Consider the following 20148-nt stretch of genomic DNA (forward strand, 5'->3'; position numbering starts at 1 on the left):
ATTAAAAATATTCATTAAAAGTTCAGAAAAGATAACAAAAATTGTGAGATAGGATTAATAACACTTGACCCACCTAAACCCTAACGCTAACCCGAATCCTAACACCAAATAATGTGCGTTATTTTAATAATTCTTCAAATGCTGGGGAAAAAAGCCCAAACTCGGATGGTTTCTCGTCCATTGTATTTAAGATTATTACGTCACAAATTGAGGTATTGGGGCCTGAAGCGTTATAATTATTAAATTATCGCACATTGTTTGGGTTAGGGCTCTGGTTAGCGTTTGGGTTTGGTTGGGTCAAGTATTGTTAAACTTAATCTTCTTATGCACATTTGTAAATGCAAATTAATGCATTGTCCAAGACCTCAAAGTCTAAAAGTCGGACTTTTTGATCCTTTGAATGCACTGATTGTCGTAGACCTTTTTGCTTAGAACTGCACTGATTTCTGACGGATCGGGCGAACCAGCTATATTTCACAACTTTGTGTTATAAGTTTATTTTGATTTACGTTACACTATAATTCTTTTTAAGGGTGCATTATTATTAAATAAATAACAAATATAGTTTTACTCAGTAGCGTGGGGGAAGTGATATTATCGTTTTTGTCAGGCCTTAACAAACGGTCTGAAGCACTTTTCGTTTTTTTTGTTTCGTCGACCGTGAACAAGCAGGATATTTTTCTCCCTTATCTTTCGTTGTTGGTTCTGGTTGGCTGATTAGCAAAGGGTGTATTTCGAAAGGCGTGCTTGTAATTTAGCGTGAGCCGGGACACGGAATTTAGGAAACCGTGCTGCTTGTAGTCTAAACATGGTCTACCAGAATCAATAATACATATTTCACCGTCTTGGTTTAGTTTTTTCTGCACACTAAGCGGTTTTGACGCACGTGTTCGTTTTGCTGGACTTTAATTGGCTGTGTCTGATTATATTTTTTATATGACGTTATTACAATCACTATTTTATGATGTCATACTCGTCACAAGTGTTTGACGTCATTATTCATTACTGATTAACGGAAAATAGGGGAATTTCCTAATTTAAAAATTGAGGACCCCCCCTTTTTGATTTTCTGGATACGCCCCTGTTAACAATTGATGGTAATTAAACTTCTTAACGATAAATCGATTTTTTTTAAACCAACTGATAAATATAATCTTGATCGTTAATATTTTTCTGCTTTGCTTGTTTAAGCATGGTAGTGGTGCCGCTCGCTATAGTAGCGGATCTCAAAATATATGGGTATCTGAATCAATAAAATGTCAAGTATCGGACATCTCTACCCAAAACACTAAACTTGCTTAAAACCATCATCCAGAGCTACAAACAGTGAACTTATTAAATTATGCGAAATACAGCCTGTCAATGCACAAATTCAAAACCATTAAATATTGAACTTTGACCTACTTTTTCTGCTTGATCATAATCTTGTTCTCTAGGTTTTTCCTTTTGTTCTTGTGTTGCTGGAGATCCTTCATCTTCGCTCGGAGGTCGTTATCTTTCTTCTCCATCCGACGCCGAACCTCGCTCAGTGCAGAGGAACGACTCGAATCATGCGACAATTCTTCGTGGAGAGTCTGTAACGAGTCAAAGTGACTCAACAATTTTTTGTGACCCATGTGAAGCACTTAAGTCACTCTTTTAAAATAACTTGGCTTAACTTGAGGACAGTAAGTCTTTATTTTTCAAGATTTGACCTAACTTTAAATGACTTGGGCTTAACTTAAGTTTTGCAGTAAATCCTGTGAAGCACTTAACTGTAAATACCTTTAATTGACTTAAGTGCGGTAAGTCAATGTTTTTAAATAGTCTGACTTAAGTCAGCATTTCGAATCAACTTAGCATTTTAAAATGACTTAACTTAAGTGCATTTTTAAATAACTTAGCTGAACTTAAGTGCACTCAAGTGACTGTTTTCAAATACTTAAGTGCATTTTTACGTGACTTTACTTAACTTAAGAGCACCTAAATCAGTGTTTTAAATGACTTGACTTAAGTTCACTTAAGCAACTGTTTCAAACACCTTGACTTAAGTTCACTTAAGCAACTGTTTCAAACACCTTGACTTAAGTTCACTTAAGCAACTGTTTCAAACACCTTGACTTAAGTTCACTTAAGCAACTGTTTCAAACACCTTGACTTAAGTTCACTTAAGCCACTGTTTCTAAATGACTTGGATTAACTGTACTTAAGTCACTGTTTTAAAATTACTTGGATTAACTTAAGTACACTACTTCACTGTTTCGAATGGCTTGACCTTAGTGCACTTAATTCAGCGTTTTAAAATAACTCGACGTGCACATAAGTAAATCATTTAAATGAATGGGCTTTAATATCCCTACTACGTCTTAGTACAACCTTCAACCATTATCCTCCCATATAAATAGTGTTTTTGTTTTGTTTACTTGGAACATATGCCGTTATATATATAAAAAATAGTGTTTTTGTTTTGTTTAGTTGAATGTTGTATTGCGTATTTTACCTGAATTTGTCGCTCAACGGTTTTCAGTTCAATCGGATCCACTTTTGTATCGAGGAATTCAGCTTCTCGTAATGCACTGCAAAGTGAAGTATACAACAGCATTAACATAAGCACATGGAAGGTTGGTGTAAAAACCGGCTTAAAACAAGTGTATTGCAACTAGGGTAGTCTGGCATGTTTTCTGTAAAACTTATACCCAATATTTTAGAGTAAAAATACAGTGTAAGGTAATGTAGGTTTGGTGGAAGGTGGAAGTGTGGCACAATAGGAAATGCCCGATATTAGCGGATTGAGGTCGGTAGCACTTAAGAGTATCATTACTTAATATTTATTCAATGAAACATGCACATATATGTGTGTTAATAACTGAGAGTTTTTCGACTTGCTCTCTGAGCCTGCATAGCTCAGTTGGTAGAACGACGGTCCCGGCTTGACCGGAGGTCGTGAGTTCGAACCTCACAGCAGGCTAGTTGTTTTTCTAGTCTGCTCTGCTTGCATCATTGATCGACAGATTCGGTGAATCTGCAATGGCTTTCGGTGTGCTAACTATACGTAAGCCGTAATCGTTGGTCAAAAAGCAGCGTCAGAAGATCTCAGTTGTTAACACACATATGTGTATCATGGATCAACAGATTTGGTGAGTCTACAATGGCTTTCGGTGTACTTGATATTTATGTTTGATTCTACAACCAAACTAGGGACCAACGCTTAATATCTTCAGCCGCGGCATATTGTTGCCCTAATGAAGCTAAAATACGCTCATTAATGGAATATTAATGAAAATGTTTGTCGGACGAAAAACTAAGTTTGGTATCGAAAGAATTTTAAACTAACTGACATTTTCATAGGCTCAACATACAATACATTTTAAAAAATATGTTATGTTTCATTCCTGTTATAAGATTAAATCATTTAAGATCAGTGCAAAACTTGTTTTCCAGTCTGTGATCTTTTTAACTTTTTAACAGTTATTTAAGAGAAAAGTTTGGTGTAAAGCAGGGATGTCCAACCCGTGGCCCGCGGACCGAGTTGCGACCCGCTTGATGTTTACGTACGGCCCACCACTTATTCTCACTTTCAGTAGCCTTTGTTTAAAACAATTGTTTCGACTATCATCAAAACGTGTAGAACGCGCAGTATTTGACGTGGGCCTAATCTTATGTTTTTTCTGAGACTATTATCGAGTCTAATGTCGCATTTCAACATCCATCAAACTCTTGTGCACTCATCATTTTAAGCAAGATGCGTGTTTTTGCGGACCGTTAGAAGGAAATATATCAGCCCAAAGATGTCGTACCATGGCATGATACGGCATTTATAAACTCAATTTTTCGCGCTTTGCCCGATATGGCCGACATTTACATGTATATATATTTAGACACGAGTTCACTCTCGAAGAGAGAATTATAAGTTCAGTTGTTTTAAGACGTCACGACATGACGTAGCTTATGACGTCACCCCATTAGTATTATAGGTTTTGCGGCCCATCGAAATTTTTAAAGTGGCAATGCGGCCCCTTCAGCTAAAAGGTTGGACATCCCTGGTGTAAAGTCTCAGTGCAAAGCTTGGGAGATCATCTTTGGTAATGCGAACCCCGCTGGTGATTGCAACATATTACAAAACGCCCTAACGCCCTAACACACACACACACACACACACACATGCATGCATGCATGCACGCTCACACACATGCACACATACACACACACGCGTCAATGTTTTTACTGTATCTAGGGTGCTAAGTCTCGTCACCAACCTGCTTCCCACAATCGAACTACTGCTGTACTTTGACTTCTTGATTTGATATCGCGACCCACAAGTAGAGCGGGGAATTGTGGGGATGTAAAACCGGTTGAGACCGCTGTTGCGCACAACCTGCAAAAGTAAAGCGTAATCAGGACGGAAGCACGACTGCTGGTCGGCTCACGACTTAACAGAGTTTTTTAAGCAAATTATTCAAACAATATGTTTGCAGGCGATTAAAATTGTCAGTTTAATAAGTTTTTTATTTAAATCGAAGCTAAACAACAGTTTTAATTCGTTTGTTTTTTCATTTGACGAGAATCGGTTGCAGTTTAGAGGTCAGTGTTGATTTGGACTAGAGGTTGCAGTTTAGAGGTCAGTGTTGATTTGGACTCGAGGTTGTAATTTATACTGTGTTTAAGTATTCTACGAAAAGGGCAAATCAAAAATTTTGCAGCAAAATAAAAACATTTGCAAAAGTTTTCTTCAACTGTTTAATATTGTATAGTTAAAAAGCTATGTCGGAAGGCAGCAATATAAAAGGCCAAAAATTGGGCGCTGGGTTATTTTTTTTCAACTTATTTGGCTGCAAAGCCGGACAATTGGCCCTGAAAAGTTTTCTTTGGCTGGAGACGAATACTTGGGACGCGACAGCAGAGCTACGGTTACCAACAACCGAGTCGGTTATCAATAATCGAGTCCAGCTCCACTAAATATACGATTGCGTCAAGCTCCAGTAATTTAAGGTGGATTTTCAGCGATCGCCTCACAGGCACCCGATCCGTTAGAAATCAGTGCATTTCTAAGCAAAAAGGTCTACGACAATCAGGGCATCCAATGGCAGAAAAGTCTAGACTTTTAGACCTTGAGGTCCTGGCAATGCACTGATTTGGACCTTTAGGTAAACTCCCGGCGTAGATAAATTAAAATTTCAGAAAAGATAACAAAAAATATGAGATAGGATAAATAACACTTGACCCACCTAAACCCTAACGCCAACCCGAATCCTAACCCAAATAATGTGCGTTATTTTAGTAATTCTTTAAATGCTGGGGAAAAAAGCCCAAACTGGGATGGTTTCTCGTCCATTGTATTTAAGATTATTACGTCACAAATTGAGGTATTGGGGCTTGAAGCGTTATAATTATTAAATTATCGCACATTATTTGGGTTAGGGCGCTGGTTAACGTTTGGGTTTGGTTGGGTCAAGTATTGTGAAACTTAATCTTCTTATGCACATTTGTTAATGCAAAAGTCGGACTTTTTGATCCTTTGAATGCACTGATTGTCGTAGACCTTTTTGCTTAGAACTGCACTGATTTCTGACGGATGGGGTGTCACAGGAGTGTCGTATAATTCGGACTCCACGGCTCTTTTTTTTTTTTTTTTCTTAAATAAGGAAAAAAGAAACAAGCCTTTATAGCTTGGATAATTGGCAATTGACATAACACAGACGAATAGTAATGACCACAGGCAAAACAGTAAAGAAATGCGGTACAATTAACGAAACACTTGACTGTGAAATGCGCGTACGCGATTACTGCTAGAGTCCCGAGTCCGACCCCGCAGCCCTACTTGACAGAGACAGTATATTTTGGCTGGAGTCGGAGCTAGGAGTCGAGTTAACTACTTAAGACTAAGTAAGTCCTAAGGCAAACGTGCACATGCGCAGTAACAAGTTCAAAACTGATACGGACCCAAACTGTAAATTATAAAGGTTACAACATATAATGGGATATGTTCCAACCACGTATTGTGGGTAGATGAATTATATGACACCCATATAAGTAGATTGCTGAATATCCACTTTATTTTAGTTAGATAAATGGGTGAAATACAGGCTGTAGAGCCGTTCCGGACTCCAAGAAGTAGAACTGTTATTAAATAAGTTAATCATTTAAAACTAAAAATCAGAGTGTTAAAATGCTATATTTAAATAATAATACAATATCAAATGTTCTATTTAACGGAGAATAGTTCCATAAAACAATGGACTTTTAAACAAAAAATGCATTTCCACACCGCACCTGGTCAACAACGTCTCTAGTTTTCGCGCTTCCAACTGGGATTTCGTGAACCTTGTATTGTTTGCATAAGTATGACATCACAGCATCAGGGGCGTCGAATAACTCGCGAAGGAATGACGTAAAGCCCCATTTCCTGTCAATTAACAAACAACCGATGTTGAATTTCATGGACAAAGGTGTGAAACCATAACGTAAAATTTATATAAAACAATAGGTTAATGTTCGACAGAAATTCTTATAAGTAAAGTTTTAACAAAACACTTTTTAGTATTGACGTTATAATAGTCTTGACAACATCACAGTTGTAAACTTGTGACGTCATAACAGTTCTGACGTCATAATAGTTTCGACCAGGGCTGGGGAGCGGGAGCCGGAGCTAAGCATTTTCTCTGGAGCCAGAGCCGGAGCCGGAGCCGGAGCCATTGTTATTATTTTTGTGGAGCTGGAGCTGGAGCCGGAGCCGGAGCCGGAGCCATTTTTATTATTTTTGTGGAGCTGGAGCCATTTTTCAATTTGTGGTGCTAAAGCTAAGAAATTATATTTTGTGCTATCTCCAACGTTAGTGAGCCAAAAGCAATTTTTTAAACTTGCCATTGAATAAGTGATTGGTGGCACCGGAGCTGGAGCCGGAGTCATTGGGTATGTGTTTGATGGCTCCGGAGCTGGAGCATATGAGTTTTACGACTCCGGAGCTTGAGCTGGAGCCATTTAATAATTGCCTGATGGCTCCGGAGCTGGAGCCGGAGCTAATGCTATTTTACGGTAGCTCCCCAGCCCTGCTTTCGACGTCGTAATAGTTTTGACTATTATTTTTTTAGGACTCGTATTGTCGGTATTATGTGTTCTGTTTGAGGGCAAGATTTTGCTGTGAATAAAAATATGGAGCTTAAATTGAATGCGGAGATATTTTTATTAAATTGAATGCGCAGATATTTTTATTAAATTGAATGCGCAGATATTTTTTGCTGGAGGAAAATCCACGTTTTTTGACTTACTTATAATGATCAAGATTGCTGCGAGGCTGGTATGATTCGCTACGCATGAGTGATCCATCGTAACTTCGAGGCGCCTTTATGACGTTTACCCTGAAGCCTTGTTTTGTGTAAACCTCGCGGATGAATCTGTAAACAAGTTGGCGGAGGGATATTATGTAGGTTGATCAATTTTAAACCAAGTGTTACGCAACACTACTTGACAAGCATTACAGCAAAGCTTTGCCGAACAAATAATCGAACTTAAAAAACAAAAACATTGGGAATTAGCATTCATCATTCCGAATTATTTTCAGCTATGTCTTCCTATTTGTCCTAAAGTTTTCTTAAATCTTAGACAAATTATGCTCAAAAACCAATCTTAATAAATCTAACCATGGGTAGCACTGCGATTGGAGACCCAATTAATTTTACCTGCGCCCCAATAGGGGCGCGAGCCATAGGCTTGAAACACCGATTTAAACAAAAACTATTGTTTTATTTCGCTGTAATAAATTGTGAAGTGCCAAACATCTGTTTTTCGTGTCAGCAAATTTAGGCTTTGCTTACTTTCAGATATGCCTACGTTATTAAGGCGCCGTTCAATCTTATGTAAATGCGCAAACGTAAGACAAAAGTTCGCTTTATCTCACAAACTGGAAGATAATATAAAACTAAATATTTGAATTACAAATCAAGGCAATTTAAGACTAAGGGCTTGAAATATCTTAACAAGATTCTCACAATACGTGTGTATGGAAAATTCTTTGTTAATGTCAGTTTTGCAAAAACAAAAATTGCTTCTGGAATATGACGTCATAATACTTTTACAGTTATATATTTTGACGTTATAGTTATGAAGTCATATATGTTTCAACGTCATATTACTTTTGACGTCATATTTGTGGTGACGTCATATTAGTTTTGACGTCATATTAGTTTTGATGTCATATTAGTTATGAAGTCATATTTGCTTCAACGTCATATTGGTTTTGACGTCATATTAGTTGTGACGTCATATTAGTTGTGACGTCATATTAGTTGTGACGTCATATTAGTTGTGACGTCATATCGGCTACTACAAAGCACCCACTTGTCGTTATCGTCCGAATCTTCGCACACAAAGGCCAGCATATCCCTGAATGAGACGTGGCTCTCCACTAGTTCGGCGTGGCGAGCATCCTTCATGTCAATCTGAGTGAAATAGTAAGAAGTTAACATATAACTACACAGCAGGGGTTGTTATATATTCACATCTTCCACAGAATAAGCAAGTAAGTAGTTAACATATAACTACAGCAAGGGTTCACCCTTTTGTATATTTTACCTTTTTAACAAAAAAACGAATATCAAATTTACCCCGAATACATAAAGTGGTGCGAGTTTATTAAAAACGAAAGTAACAATTTACATCAGTTACATTCAGTGCGACTGCTGCCCTTGTTATTTTGGCAACAAGTTGTTCAATGTTTGGTAAGGCAGTAGATAATGCACAACAAATATCAGATTCAACATAAAGTCGGTTTCCTGCTTTATATTTGATAGTAAGCAATGCAGAGAAGCCGCTTCGCATAGGTTAGTTAAAAAAATGGAACTAGAATATTCAGAGCTTGAATACATATCGTTCAATTTACCCACTAAAACGAGGAAATTAGGTTAAGGCTTAACCACATGGTTGTCAAACATATTTATCGGGTAAATTCCAAAGACTTTTACAAAAAATCCATAGTTTTAAAAACTTTATATTGGATCACTCAACTTTTTTTCAAACTTAGAAGTTAATTCCGAACGTATATACTCACACAGAGCATGATAGGTTCGTGTACAGTGGCTTTGAAGATATGCTTGTTTGATCGAAGCCACATTGTCGCGTTGTAGCAGTCACGGCTCTTCTGACGAACAATTTCAAGTCGTTTCTCGCTCATGTTCCGAAGTTCGGCCAATTTACGCTCGTGGACTGAAAACAGAACAACAAAGATTTTATGAGGGACTTGGTTAGAATGTAATAAAAAAAACAGCTACACTTTTTTAGAAACATTTATATTTTTAAAAACAAGTGACAATGTTCTACGACAAATTGTATTTAAAAAAGTGAAATCAGGTGTTACTGTTCAATTTGTCGTTAAACAAATAACCACCTGATCTCTAGATTTAAAATTCAGACAAATACAGGTCATCAGCAGATTGTATTTTACAGTTGACTAACTTTTGCGCAACCGTGCTTCATCAGATCTTTGTAGGGTTCAACTTCACGGCAGTACAAACTTTATTTTATTGTAATGAGACGCACAAAGAACTCGTTGTGTGACGGTGCGCGCCACAAGCGTTAGCCGTAGAAAAGTTAGGTTGTATATAAAGGTTTGCGGTGTGGAATAAGTGAGGTGGTAACCAGTAAAAAACGAAAGGTAGGTGTTAGAAGTCCTGACCTTACTACGCCACCCTTTTGACTTATAAAGAAAAGTTTGAATTTTTAGACCCGGGTGTAGAATTCTACAACATTTTCGTCCCGGGTTTATATTGCTATGCTATCATTATTTGGGGTAGGGTACGCGTTTGGCTGGGTCAAGTATTATTATTATATTTATTTTTCCTTGTAATTTCGATTTTGACAACTCGTTTGTGACTGTTAGTGAAAACATGTAGGATTCTAGACCAGAGTTAACTATTTCTAACGCTATCCCGATTCGTTTGGTTGCAGTATGACCGAGGTAGTGAGTTCGAATCTTGCCACAGACCACTTGTTTTTTAGCCTTGCAAATTAAATCCCTGTCAGTTTACTAATATTAGTAGCAACGCTAACTTGGCTTGTAATTCCCTAGGTTAGTGAGACTTTGAAAAGAAAAACAAAAAATAAAGTTGCAATAAATTTTCAAGTCGTTTCTTGCTCATGTTACGAAGGTCGGCCAATTTACGCTCCTGGACTGAAAACAACAAAAAAGGGAGATTTGGTAAAAAAGAAAATGAAAAATTATAAGGGACATGGTAAAAAAGAAATGAAAAATAAGTGACACTTTTTAACAAAAATTGTTTAAAATGACTGTACAATTCGTTGTTAAACAGTGCAACCGGATTTCTAGATTTTGAATTACACAAATACGGCCACCAACAATTTGTATTGTAAAGCTGACGAGCTTTAGCGCAACCGTGCTTCATCAGATCTTAATAAGGTTGTGCTAAACATTATTTTTAGTTCTTAAATACAAAATGTGGCTAAGTGGCTTTCAACCGACAAGTGGCAGTGTTGAAATTGTGTTAAAAGTTGGCGTAGTAATTTTTGTTTATTCTTATTCTGGCTTGATGAGGCACGGTTGTCCAAAAGCTCGTCAAGAGCAAACACAACTTCTCAACAGCGTCGCTTTTGTTTTTAGTTTTGGAATACGGCAATACGACTAGTAACGATTTACCGCGTGTTTATGAACGATTTACGAATGACATCAGGGGCGTATCCGGGAATTTAAAAAGGGGGAGTCCCGAATTTTTAATTTGGGGAATTCACCGCTTTTTCGTCTGACGTTAATGACGTCATGAAATAGTGACGGATATGACGTCATAAAATAGCGATTGTGATAACGTGATACATAATACCGCTAGTGTGCAATCGTTAACTTCAGGAGTAAATCGAAAACAAGACCGTGAAATATATGTGATTGATTTTGGTAGATCCATGTACGGGATTAGGCTAAATTACAAGCACGTCTTTCGCCACCTGCAGAACTAAACGGAGATCGTTTTTCCGGGTGTTATTCGACTAGCACAACATGAAAACCCCACTTAAATAGTTCTAAAATCAGTGTTGTTAACCTTTTTAAGAGAGGGCACACCTGGCGAGCGAATCGAGCGCGATTTTTTTTTGGTATAACGGCATTTCTTTTAAATTTATTGCAAGTTTTATCACATTGCCGAAACTAAAAGATAAAAAAATAAAATATATGTCCAATATTTTTGAATACGTTTTCCGTTTGTCCGCGACGCACTTGGCAACCCTCCACGGCGCAACGGTAAAGGAGCGCTGTTCAAAAGACAGCATTAAAATGTAAACAAAACGAACGTATTAAGATCATTCAATTTTTTCGCACTTACGTAGTTAAAATAGTCGTAAAGTATATAAAATGAAAAACCGCGAGAAACATGAGCACCGCCTAACTCGACGTTATAAGCGAGAAAAAGGCGGAGACCGCTTGATTTATTGTTGTTAATTGTCGAACACACACTTGCTAATCAGCCAACCTGAAGCAATAAGAAAATGCGAGAGAAAAAAATCCTGCCTTTACGGTCGACCAAACAAGAAACGAAAAACGGCGTTTTACTTTTGATTTTGGTTTCGCATTAACTTAAGACGCGTGACCCAATTACATTAAAAACACGCAGCTTCGGACGGTGAGTTTAAACGCTGAAAAAAACGAACTAAAAACGATATTGTCACTTACGAAAAGGGGGGGGGGGGGTCCGAACCTCCCTCCAAGGTTTTTGGCATGGTTGAGAATGGAAAAAAGTTCATCTTGAGAACCAAAATGGTTAAGTTAATGTGTTTTTTGCTTGCGAGCTTATCTAAAAAACGTAGGTGGAAATAATCAAGAGAATCAAAACTTTAGGACTGAGTTCGATTCCCGGCTAATAAACATTGAAAAAACGTTATTTTATAAAAAATGTATAACAATCCTTAAATGTCCAATTTTCAAAACGAGTTTAGATAGTACATGAATAGCACAAACTTGAATTCACGGGAGTGAAAACTTAAATTATTGTATTGATATGCACAAATAGCTACTTGTTATTGGCGGTGCGCGCCACAAACGTTAGTCATACAAAAGATGAGTGGTATATAAAGGTTTGCGATGTTTAATTAGTGGGTGGTGAAAGGCTTTGGGCGAACCACTATACCTCGCACAAAAAGAAACGAAACATACTCGTGCTGTCCTGGCCTTGAATACGCCACTCTTTTGATTTATAAAGGAAACTTTAATTTACGGCGCTGGTCTAGACTCCTACAATTATTATAACAACATACAATATTTAAGTTAGGGTGTCGGTTAGTGTTTGGTGCATGTCCCCCCCCCCTCCCTTTATGTTAGTGCTATTATGTCCTTTTTTGTTTTTGTCAGGGTTTAACTCACCGTCCGAAGCTGCGTGTTTTTTTAATTTAATTAAGTCACGCATCTAAAGCTAATGCGAAGCCAAAATCACACGCAAAATGCCGTTTTTCGTTTTCTTGTCCGTCATACCCGTCACTATTTTATGACGTCAGACGGAAAACGGGGCATCCTCAAGTTGTAAATTCGTAACCTCCCCATTTCGGATTTCTGGATATGCCCCAATTGTTTTCAGCTTGTTACTGTTGATTAAAAATGTTGTAGGATTTTAGACCAGCGTCAAATTGACTTGATTCGAGGTAACTACTTTTAACGCAACACACTGTAAGTCATTTCGATTTTTTGCAAAAGTAGATGTTTGGTCGCGATTTGGCCAAGGTTGTGAGTTCGAATCTCACTACAGACTTGTTCTCTAGCCGTGCTGGTCAGTTTACTAATATTAGTAGCTCAACGCTAACTTGGCCGAATGGTTCTCAAGATTAGTGGAGCTTTCAAAAAGACAAAAGCCCAAAAAATGAAGTTGGCATTAAAACTTTTCTGCCTTTTGGTTTTGGGGGTCCACTATGCCCCTAAATCAGGGGTGACGAACACGTGGCCCGCGGGCCACAGATGGCCCGTGAATATAATTTTGTGTGGCCCATGAAGCATTCGGGTGAGACCACGGCAGTCTTGAGGTTTCTTTGACCCGCTTCTACTCTTTGCGATGCGATATCAAAAGCTGATAGCCGGATTGAATGACGCGTATATCATGCAGGAATCATAGAAACTGTTGTGTAAATCCATACAGTAACCATCAATTCAGGATTCAACTGTTTATTCATTGTTGTGGCATAAAATATCTAATATTAATTAAATTTAACACCTTGAGCCTGTTGCTGCTTTAGTACATTGCAGTAGTAACTAGTTGAGCGTAAGCTTAGCTTGCCATTGAACATTTTTTTCTGATTTTAACAGGTTTTATATTATAAGTTAAAAGCTGTGTGGCCCGCTTACTCAGCGATAACTGACGAAGTGGCCCGCGATAGCAAACAGGTTCGTCACCCCTGATCTAAATGCTGGACGCCAGTTTCTGACCAATATTTATCAACCATATGTAATATCATAATACTGCATTACACTATTTAGAAGTTAAAATAAATGAACTCGCAAGACAAAGAGGAGGCTACATTGATGTGCCAACCCCAATTGCTTCAAAAAGTTGTAATAAGCTTAATTAAACGATAAATTTTAAATAAATAAACAATTTTTAACATTAGTTAAATGCCCAGGCCAATAATAACTTCCTCTATATATTGCAACAACTTTTATATGGTAGCTGTTTATCTTTTTAGCAGGCCATATTAACTGTTGGTTATAAAAAAAATAAAAAAAATGTAAAACAAATTTTTATTGGAGTTGCTTATCCATACTTTCCCTACTTTTACAAAAGAGAAAATTTTTGTGGAAAAATGAACAATTACAACAAATTTAGAAACATTCAAACTGCCCCAATTAGAAATTGTTAGATATATGACTCAATATGAGTATTGAAATAAACAGTTTTGCAAAGCTTTCTAATATTACAAAAAGTATTATATATATATTTACTTTATATTAAAATATAAAACAATTGAGACTAGTTTTTGTGTGGTTAAGAACAAATTAAGTTCAAAAGTTAGAAACCGAAAATAATATTAAATTTTAAAATAAAGAACATGCAACAAAAATCAGTATTTTCAGATGCGAATTAATCTCTTGTGGGAGTAAAAAATAATCACTTAAATTTAATCAGAATTATCTTTCGATTAAAATAATCTGCCTTTAATTGAAATGGCGAAACACAACGATTCTGGTTGCACATCAATGACAAAGTTTAAACCAAGTCTTAATCTTAGAAAACCTAAATCAGTTTGTTTTGGTGATTTACAATAAACATATTTTACTCCTACAAGCGTAGGAAGGTTCATTAGAATTGAGATACTGTTATAGATGCGTAGTTTGTCTTTTTTAAATTCAATCATACCAATTATAGCTTTCTAGTTTTTTACATTGTTAGATGTTAATTTACGTTCGTTTTTCAATATTTTTCAAGCGTTTTGTTTGATTTGCTTGAAATCAGCCTGTGTGGGTTAATGTTTGATCAATCGACTACGCAAACAGAATTTACAAGAGGGGTACGCGCCACAAACCTAATGGACTTCAAATTGAAGCATGTTATATTCAGCTGCAAGCTATTATAGTTGGTTGGGGTGGTGCCGGGCTTTGGGCTCCCAAGAATACCAGAACGAGAGTCGTTAACACCAGAGTCCTAAGCGCCATGACACGATGCATAAAACTGAGCACTACAAATCATACGAGGTGAATCGCAAGAAACTGCAAAGCAAAGTGAAACTAAACTACTACAATGAAAAATACTACTATACTACGCCAAGTGGAAAAATGCGAAACTACCAGAGATGACATCTATGTGGAACGTAACATCTATCCATACAAACATTGTATGTGTGTGAGCTGTGCCTGCAAAGGCATAGTGTGTGTGTGTGGCGCGCCAGCCTTCGCCCACCTACACCACCCCTTTTAATAAACTTAACTAATCAAGTATCACCTAAAATGTCTAAAAATATGTCATCACAAAAACTATTTTAGTGAAAGTGAAATAGTAAATTTATACGTTTAAAAAAATGCAAACAACTTCATATCGTTAGGTAATACTGCAAACACCTAATTAAATACCTCAAAATACAGAAGAGCTGTTATAAGTAGCTTTTTTTTCACTTTAAATGTTTGAAACTTAACCGAAAATCCAACCTTATGGTTACAAGTTACCACTTACCAACCACCCTTTTAATAAATTTAAGATAATTAAGGATCACGAAAAATGTCAGATATTATTCCTTAACAAAATTCTATTTGAATGTCTAAATCTCTGTCTTAAATGAAAATATAATGGCATAGTTTCCACACATTTAATCAACTAAACTATTTAAAGACCACCTAAAATGTATGAAATTCACTTTTAATTATGCCTCAACAAAATCTAATTTCAGTTTAATGTCATAACGAAAACCTATTAGTATAGCAAAATTATAAATTAAGATTTTCCTTACTATAAAAACACTTCAAGCTTAAATATAACTTCTTTATAAAATCACCTTCTTAACATTTTGTTACTAGTGAAAACAGGTAAACAACAAATATTAAATCAAAATTAAATACAGAAATGGAAGCAAAGATGCCCAGATTTATTCCTACAAAAAGCAATAGATGTTGAGGAAATCTTTACAAAAACAGATAAAACTCAATAATAAATTGCACTAATTTTCAAAAATCAAAAAAAAAAAAATCACGAATTGATGACTTGTTATTTTTACAAACCTAAGGAATGATGCCTAACTCCTATGAAGTAATACAAAGTAAAGACCAACAACAAAAAGATCAACCAAACCTTTGAAAATCATTCAAAAAACGATATGCCAAAAAGTTGAGTCATAACTCATAAAAAGTGCTCAACGCCCAATAACGACCAAAATCAAATAAAATCACAACTAACCTTTGAACTCGTGCTAATGAGGAAAACACAATCGTTCACAAAAGCATGTATTGTGACAATTTACAGAAGTTATATTTTGTATCACCATATCAAGAATTGGCCTTTGAAGTATCTATTTATTGAACATTAAGTAATCGAGTAAAAAACTTAAAAAAAAAACGAAAGCATAAACCTAACCTTCCAAAAAAACTAGTACTCATCCAAAAAAACTAGTGCTTGACACCAAACAAATCCAAAAACATAAAATAGAAATCTGACCTTTGACTTCAAGCATAAATGTTAACTAACCTTTGACCTGATGTTGCGTCCGGTGTCGTTTCTCCTGCAGTGCTTGTTGCTCGTGTTCTGCGCTCGAGATCTCGCTAACCGTCTCCCGAATCCTCTCCTTAATCTCTTCCATCTGATCGTGGACGTCGCCTTCTTCCAAACCCTCAAGCTCCGTCTTCCAACCGGAGATCTGAAGCTCGTACTGCTCCATTCTGTAATGGGAAGTTTATTGAACACTTGGAAAATATATTAAAAGATAATTAAAGATATTTAAAAAAAATGAAAATAACGAGTGTGGTGTCAATTTTTTATCTAAATCTAGAAATCCTGTTTTTTTTTAGAAATTTGCAGCTTCTAATGCTTAAAAAAAAGAACTAGGTAAGGTTATGTCTCTATGTTAATCTGCAAAAAAAATCATCTTTATCGTTGGCATGGCATCTCAATATCTCTAGGTAATTATTTCCAATGTCTGCTAGACGAAAAATCAAACTATTTATAGTCAAGTAACACTTACTTTTTTAGTCGAAGCTGGTCATCTCTTTCCCTCTCTTTAAACTCTTCCCATTTTTCCTGAACCTTGTCGTCAATTTCCGCGATGTTTGTGTGAACAGTCTTCGTGTTTGCAGCCATGCCTCGCAATTCATCGCCCTATAAAAGTATAAACAAGGAATATATATAAACTTGCATATTAACACTAATAAATATGCTTTTAATTGTGTAGTGTTTAGCCATACCTCGCAATTCATCGCCCTATAAAAGAATATAATAAGTGATCTTTAACTCTGCATGTTAATCCTAAGAAATATGCTTCAAAATGTGTGTAAAAGAATTTATATGCTACAGGTTGGCAATACAAGTGAATTACATTTGTGACAAATTAGTAAAATATTTTTGCGTTGGATTATCAAGTAAGGATTGCTTATCTTTTTTGTTCTTAAAACGAACATTAAGATCCAATCGTTGTTTTCTTGATAAATTATATATACAGAAATTTTAGACCCACTGACAAAGTAAAAACCATATCATTGTAAGTGTTTAAACAGTTAAGGTTAATTACGGGTTTAGCAATGCGATTAACAAGGTCTGATAAATTGATTTGACCATTTTTTAGGACAGTTAAACATAGAGCTTACACCTTAAATATGGATTACAATAACTACTTATAATACTAAGTAAGTTTGTGTTGGTATTCGCAATTAATTTATGCCAAAAGCGCAAAAACTATAATTTTTGAATTCTGTGAATAGAGTAAGATATGTGAAAAATATACGGGTCGTTAAAGAAGCAGCAAAAATCAAATCTAAAACAAACTCAATAGCTGATAAAAATGCCCGAACATTTAAATAAGTACTCCAAAGCTTCCAACCAACCTTTTTCTTGTTATCCTTGTCGAGGTTCAGAAGAAGCTCCTTTGATTCTTCGATTTGTTTGATCAGAGGAAGGACTTCTTTCTGCGCTTCTAGCTTTTTCTGCTTGAGAACTTTGCTTTCCTCCTTGCAAGTGTAGAACTCCTTTCGAGCTTCTTCGTAAACCTAAAAAAAAATTGGGAAATTATTTTTATTTCAAGTTTTAGGACTTTGGACTACACGTAATAGCTAATAGGTAATAATATTTGTTGCAAAATAATAGTGTTTAAAACAATGCTATTGTAGATTCAAGACCTTTAACAGATATTTGAAACATTTTGTATGGTTTTAGATTAGTTAGATTACGTAAAAAAATTAGGAAATTCTGTGAATAATTATTGAGGGTACACATTAACTATGTAGCCAGTTTATAAATTTTATTACATAAATCATAAAATTACAAACTATTAACAAATTGCTTTAAAACAGTTATATTTTTATCACCAAAGTCAAAGAAGGCAATGAAGGTCAATTTTGAGCAAAAGCACATCTAATTTCCACAAAAGTTCTCAGTTAAACAAGTCAAGTCCCAGTGAAAGTAATTATTGTTGCCAGTCATTGGCATAAAAATAAACAGACACTTTTAAATTCAGGGAATTTGTACCTTAAGTTTGATGTTCCATAACAAACGGATTAGATTTTAAGATGTTTAGCCATCATTTTATTTTAGACTTAGTGTGAAACATAATAACTGGGCTTGATTAAGTTTATGCATAATAGAATACTTGAAAGTGCAAAATCGAGAAAAAAGCCTGTTTAAACTCACCAGCCACGAGCGTTTTTGGTTGAGAATCTTCAAACATTCAACAATCCGATTTTTTTCTTGATATCTAAAATAACAAAAGTGATATAAAATACCTTGGCAGATATAGAAAACTCAATAAAAAATAGGCAAATAATTATATTGCTATATTACATTGGTACGTCTATCATTAAAATAACAAAGGTTAGACTTGGCACGAGAAAGTTGCCATTTTCAGTACATGAATAACAAAAACTTGAATCTCTAAATGTTTAATTCCAGGCTGTAGGTATTGAAATGTAAATCAAAGTCACTGTTTTAGCTGAAATAAATGTGGTAATCTGTGTTTAGTTAAGATTCAATAAAGTATCTCAAAATAATATATATACAACATTTTTTAATTTAGGTTTTTTTTTAATTTTTTTAATTTTTTTAATTTCTTATCGCAAAAACCACCATTGCACAGAACAGAAATAAACAAAGGTTTATAATTAACTTATATGTCCCCACCTTTTAACCTCCCTTTCCACCCTGTCATTCTTCTGCATGAGCTTGTCCAAAAAATCCTTATCTCCTTGTTGCTTGATTTCCAGTTCTTTCTCCACGGCGCGATATTCCTTCAACCATTTATGATCCTCTTGCATCTGAGTGTGGCATACCTAACAAAACAAGGGTTTATTATTGAAAATAATGTCATAGACAGCAGTTGAGTGGTTGTTCCTCAACTTGCTTTAAAATTGAGGCTACATAACTCAGTTCATAAAGTACTTTTGCCAAAGTCATGAGTTTGAATCTTGCCACAGGTTAGTTTTATGAACAGGCAGACAATGGTGCTGTGGTTATTTCTTGACTCACACTCCCTTTTTAATAAAAAAAATATTTTACTTTTTTGCCTGCACAATTTTGTAAACCGCTGTCTAAAATTTCATATTTTTGTGTAAAAAATGTACTTAGCTGCAACATTTGTTAGAGTAATTAGTTTGTTGTGGTTATTTTGGTGTGAGGTCTGCCATTATTTCACTAAAGCAAAACGGGTTAGGCTGGGTGATAAATTTGAGAATTAAAAATTAAAAACACACAACAGTCAGAATCAAACAAGTCGAACAAACATACAAACAACTTAGGCTTACGGCAAGTTCTGTGTTTTCCAGCAGCTCAATCTTGTTCATTTTGGCGAAGTCGGCCACTCTTTCTTGTGGAAGGAACTGGCACAGGTTTGACAACTTTATGTTGTGGCTACTCACAAGCTCATCAACCTTCTTGCTGTTCTCCTAAAGTTGCAAAAAACATGGTTGAAAATATATTTATTGCAAAACATTTGATTTAATAAAAGTATTGAAGCTATAAAATTTAACAAAATCAACACATTACATTTCTATTTTCTTTATTGATACAAATTGCTACGAAAGGGTTGTTCAAAAAAACTTATAGGGTATACTAAGGCAAGTTTTCCCGTATCTTATATAGTGGTTATTCCTTCTTCATAAAGAATATTTACACAAAAGTTTTGTTCATATATTTGCATTTTTAATATAATTATCATAAAGATGTATGTTGCAGAAGTTATGCAAAATATTTTAGAACATAAATTTGTTTATCTAAAAATAACTTTAAACCCACGGTTTGTCCATTGATATGCCATGTTGTGATGGTCTTTCCACCCGCTCCGTGAGAAATATCACGACGAATCAGGTCCGATTTTGGAAGACTGCTCCTGGAAAGCAAAGTGTGGATTTTTAAGATTTTTAGCCTTCCTTTTCATTATACGGTGCCTAATCAAATTTACAACTAAGACGTCTGATTAAATGCACTCCTTATAATATTCTAAAAACTGCCCTTGAAATTGTCAAAATCATCCCACAATTGGGGTCACCGCTTTAAATAGTGAAGGTAA

At 35.6% G+C, this 20148-nt stretch overlaps 1 protein-coding gene across 1 annotated transcript in view; it reads right to left on the reverse strand.

The window, feature by feature from the left end:
- LOC146139091 (structural maintenance of chromosomes protein 5-like) overlaps nt 1-20148 on the reverse strand; it is a 36763-nt gene that overhangs the window by 13597 nt on the left and 3018 nt on the right. The window contains exons 4-17 of the mRNA XM_083391235.1: nt 19875-19968; nt 19385-19525; nt 18765-18913; nt 18279-18342; nt 17477-17638; nt 16621-16754; nt 16128-16318; nt 9023-9177; nt 8314-8414; nt 7245-7370; nt 6250-6382; nt 4236-4354; nt 2480-2555; nt 1405-1574 (exon numbers count right to left, since the gene is read on the reverse strand). Coding sequence (XP_083247361.1) covers nt 1405-1574; nt 2480-2555; nt 4236-4354; nt 6250-6382; nt 7245-7370; nt 8314-8414; nt 9023-9177; nt 16128-16318; nt 16621-16754; nt 17477-17638; nt 18279-18342; nt 18765-18913; nt 19385-19525; nt 19875-19968 — 1815 coding nt within the window. The remainder of the gene's footprint in view (nt 1-1404; nt 1575-2479; nt 2556-4235; nt 4355-6249; nt 6383-7244; nt 7371-8313; nt 8415-9022; nt 9178-16127; nt 16319-16620; nt 16755-17476; nt 17639-18278; nt 18343-18764; nt 18914-19384; nt 19526-19874; nt 19969-20148) is intronic.

Source organism: Ascidiella aspersa, chromosome 6 (genome assembly GCF_963924565.1).
Source record: "Ascidiella aspersa chromosome 6, kaAscAspe10.2, whole genome shotgun sequence".
NCBI classification, from domain to species: Eukaryota; Metazoa; Chordata; class Ascidiacea; order Phlebobranchia; family Ascidiidae; genus Ascidiella; species Ascidiella aspersa.